Source organism: Nerophis lumbriciformis, linkage group LG04, assembly GCF_033978685.3.
Source record: "Nerophis lumbriciformis linkage group LG04, RoL_Nlum_v2.1, whole genome shotgun sequence".
NCBI classification, from domain to species: Eukaryota; Metazoa; Chordata; class Actinopteri; order Syngnathiformes; family Syngnathidae; genus Nerophis; species Nerophis lumbriciformis.
This window is the reverse complement of record NC_084551.2, coordinates 5,703,063-5,723,632: the sequence shown is the minus strand read 5'-3', so window position 1 is coordinate 5,723,632 and position 20,570 is coordinate 5,703,063. Positions and strand designations below refer to the sequence as shown.

At 38.7% G+C, this 20,570-nt stretch overlaps 1 protein-coding gene and 1 non-coding gene across 2 annotated transcripts; one reads left to right on the top strand and one right to left on the bottom strand.

Annotated features, from left to right (window-relative positions):
* Positions 1 to 4,019: 4,019 nt before the first annotated feature.
* On the bottom strand, positions 4,020 to 17,855 carry tpi1b (triosephosphate isomerase 1b). Its single transcript, XM_061947896.1, has 7 exons — positions 17,629 to 17,855; positions 12,740 to 12,863; positions 9,146 to 9,230; positions 8,929 to 9,061; positions 4,802 to 4,887; positions 4,632 to 4,719; positions 4,020 to 4,554 (listed from the first exon to the last, which is right to left on the bottom strand). The coding sequence occupies exons 1-7, from the start codon at positions 17,735 to 17,737 to the stop codon at positions 4,436 to 4,438; spliced, it is 744 nt and encodes a 247-aa protein (XP_061803880.1). The 5' UTR covers positions 17,738 to 17,855; the 3' UTR covers positions 4,020 to 4,435.
* A 2,351-nt stretch (positions 17,856 to 20,206) lies between these two features.
* LOC133605486 (U7 small nuclear RNA) lies at positions 20,207 to 20,261 on the top strand. The gene has a single exon (XR_009815154.1). It is a non-coding gene; the product is annotated as a U7 small nuclear RNA (small nuclear RNA).
* The last annotated feature ends 309 nt before the right edge of the window (positions 20,262 to 20,570 follow it).

Below are 20,570 nucleotides of genomic sequence, written 5' to 3'. Positions count from 1 at the left end.
AGGTAATGTTTGCTGTGGTCTGGAACAACATGGCACACAAGCAACTGTCTCAAATGCAGCCAATAATACATACAAATAATGTGTCACAAGTAGGGATGTCCGATAATGGCTTTTTGCCGATATCCAATATTCCGATATTGTCCAACTCTTTAATTACCGATACCGATATGTACAGTCGTGGAAATAACACATTATTATGCCTAATTTGGACAAGTAGGTATGGTGAAGATAAGGTGCTTTTAAAAAAAAAAATTAATAAAATAAAATAAGATACATTTAAAAAAAAAAATTGAATAAAAAAGAAAGTAAAACAATATAAAAACAGTTACATAGAAACTAGTAATGAATGAAAATGAGTAAAAGTAACTGTTAAAGGTTAGTACTATTAGTGGACCAGCAGCACGCACAATCATGTGTGCTTACGGACTGTATCCCTTGCAGACTGTATTGATATATATTGATATATAATGTAGGAACCACAATATTAATAACAGAAAGAAACAACCTTTTTGTATGAATGAGTGTGAATGGGTGTAAATGGGGGAGGGAAGTTTTTTGGGTTGGTGCACTAATTGTAAGTGGATCTTGTGTTTTTATTGTTGATTTAAATTAAAAAAAAAAAAAAAAAAAAAACACGATACGGATAATAAAAAAAAACGATACCGATAATTTCATTTTAAAGCATTTATTGGCCGGCCGATATCACGAGACATGCAAAACTAAATTATATACAAAGAGGATGAACGTAAAGGATATTAAATGAGCTCAAATATACCTACTAACAAGGCATAATGATGCAAAATGTACATACAGTTAGCCTAAATAGCATGTTAGCATTTATTAGCTTGCATTCATTCACTGACCAAATATGCCTGATTAGCACTCCAACAAGTCAATAGCATCAACAAAGAGCACTTTTGTGCATTCACGCATAGCATAAAACTTTTGGTGGACAAAATGAGACAAAGGAGTGGAAGATTTTACATGTAAACAAACTGTTGCGTCACAGTCCAAACTATGAGTTCAAAAACCGCTGAAATTAGTAGGACATAGGACATTGTTACTTTATGCCATTTTCCTTGCCAGTATGTCATGTGCATTTGTATTTTACAATTCCATAAAAAAATGCTGTAAGTTTTTTTTTTTCCCCATCAGGGAATCACATTTGTTTTTTTGTAGTTGTGTTATAGTTTTTCCTGACAATGCCTTAAAGCAATATGGTTCTCAAACTTTTTTCATCAAGTACCCGTTTAGAAAAAAAAATGGTTCTCAAAGTACCACCATAATGACCAACCAGAGCCGGCCCAAGGCATAAGCGTACTAAGCGCTTGCTTAGGGCCCCGCGGCCACCAAGGGGCCCCCAAAAGCAATTAACAAAAATGTCTTATTTTTTATTTTTTGCATGTACGAGTCTGACTGATGATTTCTAAATGATCAAAGATATATTATTGTACAAAAACACAAATTTAGGTCAACAGAGTGCTGCTGCTGATCTAGGCCTAGTGATTCTCTGCTGCACCTGTGACGTTTGCCGCCCGCCGTGCAATGCCAGTGCGCACTGGGCATCAAAAGCGCAGATAGAGGCAAAACAATGTCACAAAAAAGGGCATATCCTTCAGGTGCAGAAAAAAGGAAGAATTAAGAAGAAAGTGGAAGAGGAGAAAAAATGCCATGATCGATAAAGGTATGTTTGCATGACTTGGTAATAAAAAGTTTATCAAAGAGATTTGTAGCTGTAATTAGCTTTAGCTAGGTGACGTTAACTAGCTAGCAATATGTTTTTAGCATCAGGTGCTAGCAATATGTTTTTAGCATCAGGTTACTAGTGAGATATGTTGTTTGCACAAATTGTTTGCAGCAGAGCACGGTAATTTATTTGAGTAAAATAAACATTATTTTTTTACATCAACTCATAAGTTGTGTGAAACTTCCCCAGGAGCATTGTTAAAATACTTTGGAGACACAGAATCAGCCCAGAGCCAGTCCACATCCTCAGGCTCAACTGTGAGTGATGAATCAGGTGAGGAAAAGACTGTCACGGTATACATTTAATTTCTTAGTATAAACATTACACTTGAAGGGAAATTAATATAGTCAAAGTATCTCATTAATATGTGTGCCTATATGTATGTATGTATGTATTTCATCTTCATCAAGGGACGGCGTGGCGCAACCCGAGGGTCCCTGGTTCAATCCCCACCTAGTACCAACCTCGTCATGTCCGTTGTGTCCTGAGCAAGACACTTCACCCTTGCTCCTGATGGGTGCTGGTTAGCGCCTTGCATGGCAGCTCCCTCCATCAGTGTGTGAATGTGTGTGTGAATGGGTAAATGTGGAAGTAGTGTCAAAGCGCTTTGAGTACCTTGAAGGTAGAAAAGCGCTATACAAGTACAACCCATTTATTTATCATTTATCTTAGGTCCATCTCCATCCTCTACAGTGCTCTCTCACACACCTCCACCCTCTGTGCCCACTGTCCCCTCCATGTCTGAAACCACAGCTGATTTATCTAGTAAGTTAACTGCAAAACCCCCTTTATAATTGCTCATTGTACTGCAGAACATTCTGAGATTAATAATTATGTCCAACAGTGCAATTTAATGACCTTATAGGTCCTTCTTTTTTAGTCATTGTCTTTCTTTGGTCACTTCCTCAGCAACTTCCACCACAACGTCCCCTTCACACCATGGACCATCATCAGCTCCGCCACTTGACCCAGCTGAGTGGCCTTCTTTCCTCTCAGATTCAGACAGGACTGAGCAGGTGATCAGAGGACCACTGTCTATTAAGGAGAATTTTTCATTCCCCAAACGGCATGATGGCCGAAGTTTTCATTATCATTATACCTACAGACAGCTAGTCAATGGAGAAAAAGTCAAGCGTAGCTGGCTGACTTATTCAAGAAGTAAAGATGCAGTCTATTGCTTTTGCTGCAAATTATTTTCCAAAAAGTCCTAAAAACTGGCAGCCGAGGGACAGCTGGATTGGGTCAACATAGGTGCACTGCTGAAACAGCATGAAAACAGTGAAGATCATTGTAGCAACATGGTGAAATGGAAGGAATTTCCCTTGCGTCTTTCAAAGGGGAAAACTATTGAGAATTTAACTTCAGTAGACTGCGCTCTCTTTGTACAAAGTAAACATTAAATATGAACAATTAACTAAAAATATAAACTAGTAATTAAAGACTAATATGTACAAGACTGATGAGACAAGATGACACTTTTACTGTAAATACAAAGCTTTATCACTTGGACTGTTCAACCCCAGGCCACTCTTGTAGCTGAATGTTTTCTACATTTTAAGATTAGGAACCATATGTGGCACTCTGGACATCATTCGTTCATTCATTGGTATTATTGATGTTATAAACTGGGCCACCCCCATATCTTTATAAATGACATGTCATTTGTAAAGACATGCCAGGCTGACAATAGGATCATGTAAACAACACTGCCAGAGCCGCAATGAGTTTATAGTAGGTGTGTGAATGATCAATCAATATTATTGGCAGAAATAGAGGGCCCCAAAATCTAATTTTGCTTAGGGCCCCATGGAGGCTTGGGCCGGCACTGTGACCAACAGTAAATTGCAGTAGCATAACCTAAATATTCATTAAAACACAGAGCACAGGTTTTATTTAACAAGCATATTTAAAATTTGCCACTGGAGAATGATATGCAGTTTGAAAAGTAACACTGTTTGAATATAGGAAAATAAAACTTTAATCAAGTGTTTCTTTAGCATACCAGTTTGAGAATCACTGCCCTTTAGCAGTTCGCTCCCAATTTTTAGGTTGAATAAACACGGAACGTCTACTCGTATTGTGGTTCTACGACGGGAAAGTGTTCCATTCCTGCATATATAAAGTAGAGTGGAGAAATTCAGCTCCTGTATGGTTGTCTTAATAGCTGCTCACCACTGAAATATGACCTGCTGAATGCAGCCCAGAGAACACTACAGCGCACATCTGTGTCCCCCATGCAACCACATTAAATGGAGTAAAACAAGACACTTAATACAGTCGCTAAACGGTTGTTTATTTTTTTTGTTACAGCTTCCTCTTCCTCAAACATCCATGGCCATGACACAAGATGAATAGGTTTGTAATGGACATGCCACGCCCAGTCTTGGCCGAGGCGCCAATGACAGCATAGCTACAGGGTAGGTAAAAGCCACAGAGCACCATAGACGCACACAGAAGACGCGGGTATCAATAAAAGGCGAATAAATGTGATCGACACATAGCCATGATGTCACACAGCCACCTTTTCAAGTAAAAGGGCATTACAGTTGGTGTTTAGTGCACGTGCCAACCCGCTTCCTCACAAATGAATGAAATACAAAGAGGGAATGACGGCATTACACACTTTGAGTTAAGCGAAAAGAAGGGAGAACTATGTGCTGAAAGTTAATGGACTATCGACCAGGGTTTTTACATCTTGGCGTTGATAATCTCCACAAACTCCGGCTTGAGTGAGGCTCCGCCCACAAGGAAACCGTCCACATCCTTCTGGGAGCCGAGTTCTTTGCAGGTGCCACCGGTCACAGAACCTGGACGAAAACACGTAATAATGCAACACACTCATAAACGGGTTGTTTTATCATTTTTAATTTTAAACCCAACATACCGCCGTAGATGATCCTCACAGAGTTGGCGACAGCTTCAGACACGTTGGTCTTGAGCCACTTCCTCAGCTTCTCGTGGACCTCCTGAGCCTGGAAGATTCCAACACAGAAGACGGTGGGCCATTGTAGGGGTCACGGAGGGCGAAAACATTGGCGGTTGTCTTGTGTTTACCTGCTGGGGGGAGGCGGTCTTGCCAGTGCCGATGGCCCACACGGGCTCGTAGGCAAGCACCACCTTGCTCCAGTCCTTTACGTTATCTGGAGAGAGGAAAAAAAAGAGATAAGACTCCCAACCATCAGAATTTGCACACTGAAGAATGTAATAGTTGAGTTATTTAATGTTTGTCTCGCTACATTGCAGCAATAGGTAGTTTCTGCAATAACAAGTGTGTGCTCCAACAAGAATGAGGCAGAAATGAACAGCCTTTATAGTCAAATGTCATTCACAGGACACTGCAACACAAAAATCTCCTGCTGCATTCCAGAAAACTGGGACATTTCTAACCGCCAACTTAAAAAAAAGTGTCCTTTAATGCGTATCGGCCCTAATCACATTCATTTACTGTATATATATATATATATATATATATATATATATATATATATATATATATATATATATATGAAAATAAAGAAAAACGCATTGGCCGGTACTTATATATATATATATATATATATATATATAAGTACCGGCCAAAAGTTTGGACGCACCTTCTCCTCATTCAATGCGTTTTTCTTTATTTTCATGACTATTTACATTGTAGATTGTCACTGAAGGCATCAAAACTATGAATGAACACATGTGAAGTTATGTACTTAACAAAAAAAGGTGAAATAACATGTTTTATATTCTAGTTTCTTCAAAATAGCCACCCTTTGCTCTGATTACTGCTTTGCACACTCTTGACATTATCTCCATGAGCTTCAAGCACACCTGTGAAGTGAAAACCATGTCAGGTGATTACCTCTTGAAGCTCATCGAGAGAATGCCAAGAGTGTGCAAAAAAGTAATCCGAGCAAAGGGTGGCTATTTTGAAGAAACTCTAATACAAAACATGTTTTCAGTTATTTCACCTTTTTTAAGTACATAACTCCACATGTGTTCATTCATAGTTTTGATGCCTTCAGTGACAATCTACAATGTAAATAGTCATGAAAATGAAGAAAACTCATTAAATGAGGTGTATGTGTATATATATACACCGTATATAGAAGAAAACTTTTCTTCATATATATATATATATATATATATATATATATATATATATATATATATATATATATATATATGAAGAAAACTCATTAAATGAGGAGGTGTATGTGTATATATATATATATATATATATATAGAAGAAAACTTTTCTTCATATATATATATATATATGAAGAAAACTCATTAAATGAGGAGGTGTATATATATATACACACACACACACCTCATTTAATGAGTTTTCTTCATTTTCATGACTATTTACATTGTAGATTGTCACTGAAGGCATCAAAACTATGAATGAACACATGTGGAGTTATGTACTTAAAAAAAGGTGAAATAACTGAAAACATGTTTTGTATTCGAGTTTCTTCAAAATAGCCACCCCTTGCTCGGATTGCTTTTTTGCACACTCTTGGCATTCTCTCGATGAGCTTCAAGAGGTAGTCACCTGACATGGTTTTCACTTCACAGGTGTGCTTGAAGCTCAATGGAGAGAATGTCAAGAGTGTGCAAAGCAGTAATCAGAGCAAAGGGTGGCTATTTTGAAGAAACTAGAATATAAAACATGTTATTTCACCTTTTTTTGTTAAGTACATAACTTCACATGTGTTCATTCATAGTTTTGACGCCTTCATTGATAATCTACAATGTAAATAGTCATGAAAATAAAGAAAACGCATTGAATGAGGAGAAGGTGTGTCCAAACTTTTGGCCGGTACGGTGTTTATATATATATATATATATATATATATATATATATATAACTCTAAATTGAATTGTGAAACTGTTGTGCGTCAGTGCTTTCCACAAGGCTGCAATCAATCTTTGGCAGTGGTTTGGTTAATTGGCCATGACGCACATGAGAGCATAACATGTTTTCTTGTTAGTTTCCAAAAAAACCATAAAAGTTGCAAGTCACTTTTTTTATTTATTTTTTAAATGGCTGAGAATATACACTAAATATTGTGTCAAAGTCACTAAGTTTGCAACACCGATCCTGCTTTGTTTTCTTATTCTCTGGCAGACCAGGACCTAAAGTTAGCATACGGTAGATGGTATCCTGATTGATGACGATAAAGCGCTCTACTCTATTCTAACAACAAGCTACAGTCACAGACAGTCCCATTATGATGGGTTTATGGGCGAAGGTAAACCGGTAGCGCCAATTGTATTGTGGCAGTCCATCACAAATAAATATACGAATGGAGAAACGCTGTATTTATTGATTATACAGATCGCCATTGATCACAAATGTTGCATTTAAATCCTCTTTCATACCGGCCAACTTTTGAAATCAGAAAAACCTAGTAGCCAGGGTCCAGGGGCCGCAAAATGATTGATTGCATTCAGACAGGTTAAAATGTTGCTAAAACCATCACTTTTCTATCAGTCACAGTGACTTTTCAAAACAAAAATATTACAGCAAAAATCATATGGGTTGATTGACATGTTTATTCTGTAAGCTAACTTCAATAGTTTGAAATTATTTTGACAGTTAATGCCAGTTATCCTGTCAACCTTTCACAAGACTTCAATTTGTTAATTGAAAGTATAAACAGTATAAACACTTTTTACAGTAAACAAATGGTAAAACAGTACTAAACATTCCATTAAAAAAAAAATTGGTGTCATTATTAACTTTCTGTCCAAGCTTGTATAATCTACTGCCTTGTTCAATTGTAAAAAATATTCTGTGCCTAAAATTCACATTTCTATCACAATTATCATACTGTAAACATGGTAAGCTAACTTCATTAAAATTAATAGTCCTGTCAATAGCATGGAATTACAATTCAAATGTAGTTTTTTTGTAAGCCTTTCAAAAGAATTCAAAATATGAAAAATGAATGAAAATTAATTTAAGCCATCAGACACTTGAAAAGTGGCACATCACATCTCTAATGTAATCATTTTAACTTTTCAACAGAAATAGCACTGCAAAAATATTAAGGACATACTTCTGTATTTTGGTAGTTATGCTGTCAACATTTAACAAGATTTCTTCAACTTGGACTTGAAAGCATAAATAGTATAAACACTTTTAACAGTATAACAGTACTAAACAATTCCAATAGATAACATTGGTGTCATTACCTTTTTGTGGCTAAAATCCAAATTGTATCGCTAGCAACGGCATTAGACTTGTGTTTTTTTGTCCCAACGTGGTCTTTTACATCGCTAATTCCTCCGTGTTCGATCGAAAAATCTTGTCTGCACAAGGTGCAATTCGCGTAGTTTTCACCCTTTTTGGAACGGATAATTATTCCCGGATAGGCTTTTGAATATTCTTCACGGAATGACTGCAGTTTTCTTTTCGGTTTAAGACTCGTTTGCGATTTTTCTCCGGCTGATTCCATGATCGTTCGCTCGTTTGGAAACAATGGGCAACAGGTGCCTCGTGCTTGGCAGCGGTGCTATAAATAGTCTCGCGCATGGCATTCGGAATGGCTCGATAGGAAGTTACGGGAAGCAATGTCGATTGTCATTGTTGTTACGCGATTTCGTGAATAAAACTTAAAAATGTTTTTTTTTTTTTTAATTAATGAAAAACCGTATTTTTTATCACTGCAACCGTAACCCGGAATAGGTTGATGAAAACCGTACTAATTACGGGAAAACCGGAGTAGTTGGCAGGTATGCTCTTTGTATGACATTATTTGGTACAAAATTGAACTAAACAGTCAAAATACATTATTTGCGGTGTTGGCATTGATCTAATTTTTGGTATAATTGATTATCATGTACCTAGTGCAAAACGACACTTATGTTTTTTTTATGATAATTCTTTGAGGTTTGAAATTGTCATATTTACTAGCAGCATTTTGAAAACATTGTGACCCTGCTGCGTACAGCTAGTTAGTGCAAAGAACACAGTCAGTAAACAAAGAATAAACCTGACTTGCTAAAAGATTAGGTTATGTTCATGAAAAATTACCATTTTTGACAAGAAAAAAAAATAGTAAATACATTCCTTTTTTATTCATATTTGCATCAAAATTCATCAACATAGGGCCAGCTCTCCACATTTGTGTAGGGATCAAAATACAAACCCTCATGCTTGGTTGAGTTAAAAAATAAAAATCTACCTGCGATGACCTTGGTCTGCGCAAAGACGACCTTCTCGGTGATGCCGCCCTCCCTCTCGTCCAACTTCTCGCCGATGCAGGCGATCACACCGAGGCCGCTCTCCAGAGCGTGGGCGGTCTTCTGACCGATGAGCTGATAAACCGGGCAAAAAAAAGTGTAGCACGTCGACCACCAGTCACCTCACTTTTGGCGTTTTTATAGAGCATACAGACTCACCTCATCGCTCTCTCCGAAGACGTGACGCCTCTCAGAGTGTCCCAGGATCACCCAGTGGATGCCACAGTCCTTGATCATCGCAGGGCTGAAGACACAAAAGTGCGAGAGTTATACATGTGTTACTTACAATTAGGGCTGCACGATACACCCGTGCTAACAAAGTACAGCAGTACTAGTGATTTATAAGAGGTACTATATTGCGAATCAACACACGCACAGAGCACTTACAAGCGGAAACAGTGTGGAGACAGACGAGAGAATGGACGTGTTTTGGCTTCCAGTTGAGCGATAAAGTGAAAATATAAACACTGAAGCGCCACTCTGCAAGCAGTGCTTTAAAACATAGCTAGCGAGCAGCTAACGTCTGTTTACAGTTGTAGAAGTTGCCCTCTAGTGGGTTCTGCGGATCACCACACACTGCCACGAGAGCCCGGATTTCAGGGTATCACACTGTTTTATTTTCATTAGTCGTGCTAGGCTTTTGCATTTGAGCAAATTGTCTTTTTTCTCAGTCTATCTCTCTATCTCTGGCTCCCACTCTAACTCTGTGTCTCGTCCCGGCTGCTGCTAATAAAGGTGACAGGTGATTAGATAACAAGGCCTACCTGGGCCATCAACTCACCTGTCGCTGTCTTCGAGGCCGGTCCTTGCACACCCCGTTCCGCGGCAGGCCCGCAGGCCACGCCCCCCCTCCACAACAGTGTTTTAGCTATTTCTAAAAGACTAACCCTGGATTTCCACGGAATCCGTAACGGCCGCGGGACCGCCTCACCAAGGTAGTGCGCCGCCATCCACAGTCCGGCAATCCCCACCGCTGTTCGTCGTGCATCAAAATAACGCAGACTTTTACGAGATCTCACGAATCTGCGCGTAATCATGTGATAAGAGAAGTTGTAATAAAGCGAACCACAAAAAGTTTATTCTGTCTTTCCAGAGGAGCAGAAGCAAATACGGTAAACTTGGTCCTGCCATTAATAACAGGTGCTGAACGAAACACATTTATTTTTTGCAGCCAGCAACAATACCATCATCCCTGTTCCACAAAACCACTCCCCTGTATCATATCAGCTGATATTTGACACAGGCCCCCACATAGCTGCCCGGGATATGCCTTTACAGTATTCTTTAACTTTAGACCTCCAGAATCAGAATGTCCTCATCCATTTGTGTCATGCAAGATTAAATGGAGTCTGAAAACCTTTGAAAAGTTCACTTCATGTCCGTTGCCGCCCATTAGGATGCTTCAAAGTGTAATATATGCCTTACGTTGAAGACAGTGTATTTATTTTGAAAGTAAACTAGAAACTTTATTTTGTATTTGTACATAACTTCTTGTCCAACATTATCAAATTTGAGCTAAACTGACTGGAATGATTGTGGCGCCCGGCAAAAATAAAAGCTCTGCGTATATTTAGTGCTGGAATGCGAAACGTCAACGGCATTTTGGTGACATTCCGCAGGCGGTGTAAACGAACAGAAAAAATGGAAAGAGTCCGCAGCTGTTTTGCATCCATTGGAAATCCAAGGAAATACTCGCCAACATGGCGACAAATAACGGTTCTTACAAGTATCATCCCTGCAGGACGAGGAATAGCTGAACATGCTTCACTACACACCGTAGGAGGATACAATAGTTAACCGCTAACAGCAAGAATGTTAACAAATGGGTGGATCAATACAAATATCAACTGTAACGATAACAAATACAAGAGCCGTATGTAGTCAATAGTAAAAATGTATCAATGCATTCATTGTAGTTACTTGCCAACCTTGAGACCTCCAAATTCGGGAGATTTTGTGGGGGGGGGGGCTATATTTATAGCTAGAATTCACTTAAATTCAAGTATTTCTTATATATATATATATATATATACACACACACACACACACACACAGGTAAAAGCCAGTAAATTAGAATATTTTGAAAAACTTGATTTATTTCAGTAATTGCATTCAAAAGGTGTAACTTGTACATTATATTTATTCATTGCACACAGACTGATGCATTCAAATGTTTATTTCATTTAATTTTGATGATTTGAAGTGGCAACAAATGAAAATCCAAAATTCCGTGTGTCACAAAATTAGAATATTACTTAAGGCTAATACAAAAAAGGGATTTTTAGAAATGTTGGCCAACTGAAAAGTATGAAAATGAAAAATATGAGCATGTACAATACTCAATACTTGGTTGGAGCTCCTTTTGCCTCAATTACTGCGTTAATGCGGCGTGGCATGGAGTCGATGAGTTTCTGGCACTGCTCAGGTGTTATGAGAGCCCAGGTTGCTCTGATAGTGGCCTTCAACTCTTCTGCGTTTTTGGGTCTGGCATTCTGCATCTTCCTTTTCACAATACCCCACAGATTTTCTATGGGGCTAAGGTCAGGGGAGTTGGCGGGCCAATTTAGAACAGAAATACCATGGTCCGTAAACCAGGCACGGGTAGATTTTGCGCTGTGTGCAGGCGCCAAGTCCTGTTGGAACTTGAAATCTCCATAGAGCAGGTCAGCAGCAGGAAGCATGAAGTGCTCTAAAACTTGCTGGTAGACGGCTGCGTTGACCCTGGATCTCAGGAAACAGAGTGGACCGACACCAGCTGGACTGCTGCTGAGTGGTCCAAAGTCATGTTTTCTGACGAAAGCAAATTTTGCATTTCCTTTGGAAATCGAGGTCCCAGAGTCTGGAGGAAGACAGGAGAGGCACAGGATCCACGTTGCCTGAAGTCTAGTGTAAAGTTTCCACCATCAGTGATGGTTTGGGGTGCCATGTCATCTGCAATACAGCGTAAACTGTTGGCCAACCAAAAAGTAACTTTTTGGCTGGCCAACGGTTTACGTTGTATTGCGCATCATGACGGCAAGTGTGGGAGTCGGTTCTGAAGTATGAAGTAAAGAGCGGACGTGACAACAGACTGTCCTCACTCAGGTCCGCACGGACCTAGAGGGGGCGTGCCTTAAGTCCGGCTGGAAATCGGGAGAAATTCGGGAGAATGGTTGTCAGGGAGATTTTCCGTTGAGGCACTGAAATTCGTGAGTCTCCCGAAAAATTCGGGAGGGTTGGCAAGTATTTTGTAATTTTTTTATCATTTATAAACTCAGGAAATACGTCCGTGGACACAGGAGGACTTTCGGTATGACCAATGTATGACCCGGTGACTACTTGGTATTGATCTATATCATAATCTGTAGTACCACCAAAACTTATGTAAAGTATCAAACAACAGAATAAAAGGTGCTATAATAGAATTAGTAGATAGAACATGTTAAAAACAGACAGTAACCAGATATTAACAGTAAAGGAACAAGTAGATTACTTCTTACTGCGGTTTGCTTACTTACTACTAAAATACAAGTTGTCTAATATGTTCACTTTGTTATTTAATGCCAAAACAGTTCTTTCACTGCAATAAGAAACATTTGTTTATTGTATCATAAGATGTTCTGTTAAAATGAAGCCAATAATGATTTTTTTTTTTTTTTGTGGTGTCCTTTATTTAGAAAAGTATCGAAATCCATTTTGGTACCGGTACCAACATATTGGTATTGGGACAACACAACTTACAATCCAAACAGCCAGTTGAGCTATGACACATACCTGATCTCCCCAGTGAAGGCTCCCTTAGCGACTTTGTAGCAGTTCTGAGCAGCCACGCCAAACTTGTGGTCCAGTTTGGACCTGGCAAAGTCCAGATAGATGGCTGGGGCTCCGCACACCACCTCTGTTAAGAAGAAAGACAATTTCTGGCCGTTTTAGCATCCAGCTTCTTTACATACTTTCCTGTGTGCTTATACAAAACCAGTGAAGTTGGCACGTTGTGTAAATGGTAAATAAAAACAGAATAACTTACAGATTTGCAAATCCTTTTCAACCTATATTCAATTGAATAGACTGCAAAGACAAGACATTTAATGAACTGAGCAACTTACTTTTTTTTGTTGCAATAATCATTAACTTAGAATTTAATGGCAACACATTGCAAAAAAGTTGTCACAGGGGCATTTTTACCACTGTGTTTCCTTTTAACAACACTCATTAAACGTTTGGGAACTGAGGAGACCAATTTTTGAAGCTTTTCCAGTGGAAGTCTTTCCCCATTCTTGCTTGATGTACAGCTTAAGTTGTTCAACAGTCCGGGGTCTCCCTTGTCGTTGTCCGTTTGCATAGTAGAGTTTTAACTTGCACTTACAGATGTAGCGACCAACTGTAGTTACTGACAGTGGGTTTCTGAAGTGTTCCTGAGCCCATGTGGTGATATCCTTTACACAGATTTTTTTTAATGCAGTACCGCCTGAGGGATCGAAGGTCACGGACATTCAATGTTGGTTTCCGGCCTTGCCGCTTACGTGCGCTTACAATTTCTCCAGATTCTCTGAACTTTTTGATGATATCACGGACCGTAGATGGTGAAATCCCTAAATTCCTTGCAATAACTCGTTGAGAAATGTTCTTAAAAACTGTTTGACAATTTTCCTCACGCGTTTGTTCACAAAGTGGTGACCCTCGCCCCATCCTTGTTTGTGAATGACTGAGCATTTCATGGAAGCTGCTTTTATACCCAATCATGGCACCCACCTGTTCCCGATTAGCCTGTTCACCTGTGGGATGTTCCAAATAAGTGTTTGATGAGCATTCCTCAACGTTCTCAGTCTTTTGTGCCACTTGTGCCAGCTTCTTTGAAACATTTTGCCGGCATCACATTCCAAATGAGCTAATATTTGCAAAAAACAACAAAGTTTACCAGTTCGAACTGAGTATCTTGTCTTTGCAGTCTATTCAATTGAATATAGGTTGAAAAGGATGTGCAAATCATTGTATTCGGTTTTTATTTACGATATACACAACGTGACAACTTCATCGGTTTTGTAAATTGTTCAGAGGGGGCAAATGCCTTCTCCTACAAACATTTGATCATTGAGTTCCATATTAAGTGCCAGAATGAATTTAACTTTAAACTGTATAGCCTTTTGAGACCCCTGATCCATGAAAGTTCCTACAAAAAAACCTACCTATTTTATTAAGCAACATTATACCACAATCACCTTGTATGCCTCCATACACACACGGTCACCATTTGTGGTGCAACCGTACACACTTCCAATCTCAATCCAGTGTTTCCAAATAGGCAAACACTTGGCTTTTATCTAGGAAGGCAGTAAGCAGCAAAGTGTGTTGAGGGCAGAAAGAGTACAGTGAGACAGTCTGGCATTCAAATTGTAACCGTAGCCATGGGTCGGCTATATTAAAACTGCTATTGATGCTTTGGTAAAAGGTCATTTCCCCTGCATAAAGTTCAACATTACAAAGGTCAGCTATGTTCGCATACTGCAGAGGTCATGGCTCCCTGATGGTAAAGGCCTACTCAACCTAGACCATTTGTACTTCAGTGTGTTTCCCCCCTCGCTCTACTGCATTAATGCTCTACCCTGTTAGCTTGTGCCATCACTTCTAATATGCATTAGACGGCGTGGTGATATTCGGCTTGATCAGAGGTGTCAAAGTCGTTTTCACTGAGGGCCACATTGCAGTTATGTTAGGCCCCAGAGGGCCGATTCTAACAGGGAAAACTATAATTACACAATTTTTTATGCAATTTATTAGTAGATTTTTTTTAAGCTAAAATGTAAAAAAAATATGTTAAGTTGCAACAATTTCACCTTAAATTTAGTGTATATTACTGTAAATGGAAAAACAGTACTGCTGTTTTTATGGTAAAAAAAATGCAGCTCAGTTGCCAGAATTTTACTGTAAAATGTACATTTGTTTTTATACTGTAAATTAAAAAAAACTGCAATTTTACAGTAATATTTTGGCACCTGAGCTGCCAGTTTGTTTTTTTTACTGCAAATCAACTGTACATTTTTCGGTGTATTACTGTAAATGCCAACACGGCACCACAGTTTATTACAGTAAAAAAAAAAAACTACAGTTTTTTATTCATTTAGGAGAAAAATGCTGTAAAACCACATTAAATTTCCCAATTTGACCATGAAATCTATTGCTACTTTTACATTACACAATTTGATGGATAACTTGCTTTGAAATCATTATTTAATTTTATTTTAAAATGGTTTGAATGTTTGATTATATAGTTTTGCATAATTAGACAATATTTAAGTTGACATAATTTGTGACTACATGGAGTACATCTATTTTTTTTCCCCTCCCAAAATAGAAGAAACAATACACTCAGTAAGAAAAGTTACAGTACTTTATTGATACATATTATTTCCAGGCTTTCGAGGGCCAAATAAAATGAAGCGGCGGGCCACATCTGGCCACCGGGCCTTGAGTTTGACACCTGTGGGCTAGATTATGTTCATCGGGGCTGTGCAAAAATTGCACATTTAAATGACTATTTCTCCCAAATTCAATTAATTTTAATTGAGGTTGCAAACATGAAACTTACTTTAAATCCCTATTGATCATTTTGGTGTATTTCATTATCAGGTTTCACAGTATAGCACGTTTTATAGAGAGGAAAAATACTACTATGAGCCTTACGTACAGTCCACATTTTATTCCTTTCTTATATTCATACAAAGTGGTTGTTCATTATTTCAAATTAATTCCAAAATTCGGCATGGTTCACAAGCCTGGTGCGTATACAATCATGCTGTGCCCTGGTCCACCTCTTCCAGTCGTACCAAGGGAGAGAAAGTGTGATCACTAATCAGTGTGCTGACCCTGGCCTGGCCAAACGTGCCCTTTTATAGGTGTAAAGCAGGGGTGCTCATTACGTCGATCGCGAGCTACCGGTCGATCGTGGAGGGTGTGTCAGTCGATCACCAGCCAGGCATTAAAAAAATAGTCCTAAAAATGAGCGATCATAAATCTTCACTATGACGTCACTTTCGTCACTTGATTGACATTCACGGCACCCGAGGGTCTTCTGAGATGACGCTGGCTGCTGCCAGCTCATTAAAATTACCGACTGGAAGGCGAGAAACACTTTATTTCAACAGACTCTGGCGCCGTACCTGTCGTCAAAACTCCAAAGACAGACTGCACAGTTGCGCTAACAAAATAAGAGTCTCAGAAAGCCAGCGCAAACAAGCTAGCAAGCTACGGAGTTTGCCGACAATTTATTTTTTTGTAAAGTGTATACAGAGGAGTACGGAAGCTGGACAAATAAGATGCCAAAAAACCAACCACTTTCATGTGGTATTGGACAGAAAGGAGGACTTTTTTTCTCCTCCATTCGAAAATGCGGACATTATCAGCACTACTGTCTGATTCCAATCAGTGCAAGTCATCAGAATCACGTAATACACCAACTTATATTCTTGTCTTCATGAAAGAAAGGAATCTATATGTGTTAAACATGCTTGTATTATCTTTAACTTATTAACAATATTAACTATCTGTGTTAAACATGCTTGTATTATCATTAAACACCTTTAACTTGTTAACAATATTAACTATATGTGTTAAACATGCTTGCATTATCTTTAAACATCCTTAACATGTTAACAATATTAACTATATGTATTAAACATACTTTTATCATTAAACACCTTTAACTTAACAACATTAACTATATGTTAAACATGCTTGTATTATCATTAAACACCTTTAACTTAACAATATTAACTATATGTGTTAAACATGCTTGCATTATCTTTAAACATCCTTAACATGTTAACAATATTAACTATATGTATTAAACATACTTTTATTATCATTAAACACCTTTAACTTGTTAACAATATTAACTATATGTGTTAAACATGCTTGCATTATCATTAAACACCCTTAACTTGTTAACAAAAACATATATTTCATAAATAAGTAAATATAAATTATATATATGAATGAGGTAGATCCCCACGACTTGATCAATTGAAAAGTAGCTCGCCTGCAGAAAAAGTGTGAGCACCCCTGGTGTAAAGGGTGCCAAAGTAAGGTAAAAAATGGCCTAAACACCCTGAACACATGGAAGGGGCAAGGTCCAAGGGTAGTGGGAAGATGGCAGATCAGACCTCTGTCTAAATGCAACTCACAACATGGTTGCATAACTTGCAGGAGTGTAAAAAATGACAAAAATATGTCAGTGTAAAAATCACTGTGGAAGCACAACCATATAGTGGTGGCTTTTTCCAGTCTGCAGCAGAAAGAGGTCGCTGCCAACTGTTACCTTCACGCGCCATGTCAAAAAATCAGACAAGAGAGAACCTCACGCCATAATGTAGTTAAATCGGTGATTTTTCGTTGTGTTTATATGCTTTAACAAGTAGTCGGGCTGCTTCAACAGAACAAAAGTAGCACAAATAATCTCCCCGCTGGTTTCTATCTTTGGTAGAAGACAATACAAGGTGCTGAACACACCAGATCAGTGAACTACGTGCCGCCCTGAATGCGCACACCCTCCATTGACGGGAGACGACACAAGATCCCGTTTTTGCCTTCCACATTTACACGCGTGACTTCACTAACACGGTCTAACATCCCAGTGTTGTTTTATTATTGCTCTGGTTAACACATACCGACATTTGGGTCCACCTTGGCGGCGTTCAAGGTGTGAATGAGGTCGCCGAGACTCTTCTTGTCGCCGTTCAGCTTCCAGTTACCTCCGACGAAGAATTTCCTGCTCATTTTGGCGTTCTGTTGGGTTAGCTGCGGATTTAAGGAGAAAGCACCAGGCCGCCTGGGTCTTGCTACTGTTTAGTGGGAGAAGAGCAACCGTGAAGGAAGAGTTCGGCCTATTTATAATGACGGGAAAGTTAACCCCTCCTCTGGCACTGCTTCATTGGTTTTAGTGGAGGACCGCCCGTAAAGCGCCTCCATGTTTGAGGAAGGGGGAGAGCGCTAAGCAGAATGTCATGAGGCGTTCAGGTGCAATGAGTAAAAGGAGACACTTTCCATGGTCTAGCTATAACATCGAGAATGGTGCATTTATGTGGTCAGTTTATGCTGATATCCAGGCCCGGCCCTAACCAATCTGGCGCCCTAGGCAAGATTTTAGGTGGCGCCCCCCCCCCCCCCCCCCCCCCCCCCCACATCGGCAGTGAAGTGTATATACTCACAAGAAACCGAATAGCTTTGTCTTTGACCTTTTTTTTTTTTTACTTAAAGAAAGCAAATTAACAATCAGAATAGTTAACAAGATTAAAAAAAATATGAATAAATAAATGAATGCAAAAAATAAAAAATGAATATATGAAATACAATATTTTTTACATACATATTGCTTAATTAACATTAATGATGTGCACTTTAACAACTAGGCTTACAACTATACCTAATATATAAAGGGGTGGAAAAGTGACTATTACCTGCAGGGCAAACATTAGCCAACCAGAAGGCAATAACAATGTAAACAAAAAACACCTGCTTAAAAGATCTAATACAAATGTCCCTGAGGAATGTAAGGTGGGAGTAGTGTAATTACCTAACGCTACATTATTATTTTCCATTACAATTTAGCCCCCTCCACAATTAACCCGACGTTAAAACAGAACTAGCTATTTATTGATTAGCAATTGCCGAATCATGTAACATTAGCTTAATGCTAAAAAGCCTGTAACAGACAAATAATTTCATGTAGGCTAACGTTACCTACCTGCTACCTCTGTCTTTTTCTCGTTTCTCCTCCTCTTCTTTTCTCTTTTTTCTTCCCTGGGCACCTGACAGTTTTGGCCGTTTTGACATCTTGTGTTGATTTTTTGATGTGGTGACGTCCAAAAAGAGTCACGATACGGGAAGGGAGGGGGTGCACCGTGGGGGGGCGTAATGTTGTAACAAATGATATTTCTATTATATAGGCTTTACTTTGCATTTTAATTAACGAGGGATTATTTTTTGTATTTAGAAATAATAGTACCAACTTTTTTTTTTCTCCAACATTTGTGGCACTGGCGTGGCGCCCCCTGATGGACGGCGCCCTTAGCATTTGCCTATACGGCCTATGCCAAGGGCCGGCCCTGCTGATATCAATATCATTTTGTATGTGTTTTATTCAGAAATACTCAAAATTAGATAAAATACGATTTACTTCTTTGCCAAATAAATTGCTACAGAGCATCATCCCCAGCTACATTTCACACAGAAAAAGCTTGAATATTGAAAAGTGTTGCAATTTATAGTATTCGGTAACAAAATGGAATAATGAAGAAGAAAGTTAAGTAGTGACGTCACGCCTTTTGATTGGCTACAATACCCATGAACGCCCCCCCCCTCCTTCAAGACTAATGTGAATAATAACAGTGTTGTTTTTAGAAAACTAACCTACCATTAATTGTATTCACAACGCAGTTATTTATGTATATTGGTAGTTTGTGTTAGTCGTAGTAGTTTGTGGAATTTTAATGATTTTAAAGAAATTGACCGTGACCAAAGTGTCAATCATCGCCTATAATGCTTTACGATCTAAATTTTCCAATGATAAAAAATCAGATTGAAGATAATACGTGTGACTTCACTAAAATCTGTAGCATATGGTGTTATCCCAAATCTGACAAATGATTTATAGCATGCGGACTGTCTCTAACATTGCCCAAGGAATGAAATCTATAAATGAATTCACGCACATGCGCATAGACTCAATGTGGAAAAACTGCAACACGTAATGAATGAACGCACATGCGCACTGCGGTTGGGCGAAGAACTGCACATCGTCGACCCTGCCCATACATGCAAGATGGTACAATACAGACAGTTATAGTCACTCACCTTTTACACAGACAATGCATGTACATTTTAATTTGTAAAAATTCCTACATCTGACCTGTGTTCGGTAAGAAAATGGATAAATAATGAAGAAAAAGGCCAAGGAGTGACGTCACGTCATTTGATTGGCTACCATGCCTATGAACCTGCCCCTTCTTTAAGCCTATTGGTGGATTTTGAATTTGGGTCTGAATATTTATGTTTGTGGTTATAACTGTGTAGTTTTTTTAGACTAACCCACTTTAGACGTATTTACAATGCTGTTACAGGTGTATATTAGTAGTGTGTGTCTTTTTGCAGAAATTTGATGCGTTCAAAGAAACTCGGTTATTGACACCGTGACCATAATGTATAGGCCCGACGTCTAAGGAAACAACCGATGCAGTGGTGTGACAGGAAACTTGACTCTTTAGATATTTGTCTAGTAGGTTTCTCTTAAAGAGAAGCCCTCTCTCACATGTTCAAATCAAAGTTAATTGTGTTAAACTTAATTCATTATTACATGATGTGCTTTACCGATACTAGCGAATGCCACAATAATCGACTCACGTACCCCAATACAATCAAATGAGAGGTATAATTTCATTTTTGGCACAATTAAATGCGAGAATAAAATTACGCATCGCTGTATCATAATTATTACATGAATCTTCCTTGAATATATCCAAGCTGTTAGGCCGATGAGAGAAAATAGTGTAATGTTATCGTACATAACCAGACTTCACACATTTAGTTACTTTCCAGTGTGCTCCTGTTAGTT

Coding starts and splice junctions, on each gene's coding strand:
- tpi1b (XM_061947896.1), bottom strand. CDS start 17,737: ATGAGCAGGAAATTCTTCGTCGGAGGTAACTGGAAGCTGAACGGCGAC. Junction 12,864..17,628: donor CAAGGTGGACCCAAATGTCG/GTATGTGTTAAC, acceptor TCTTCTTAACAG/AGGTGGTGTGCGGAGCCCCA. Junction 4,555..4,631: donor TGTGAGGATCATCTACGGCG/GTATGTTGGGTT, acceptor GTTTTCGTCCAG/GTTCTGTGACCGGTGGCACC.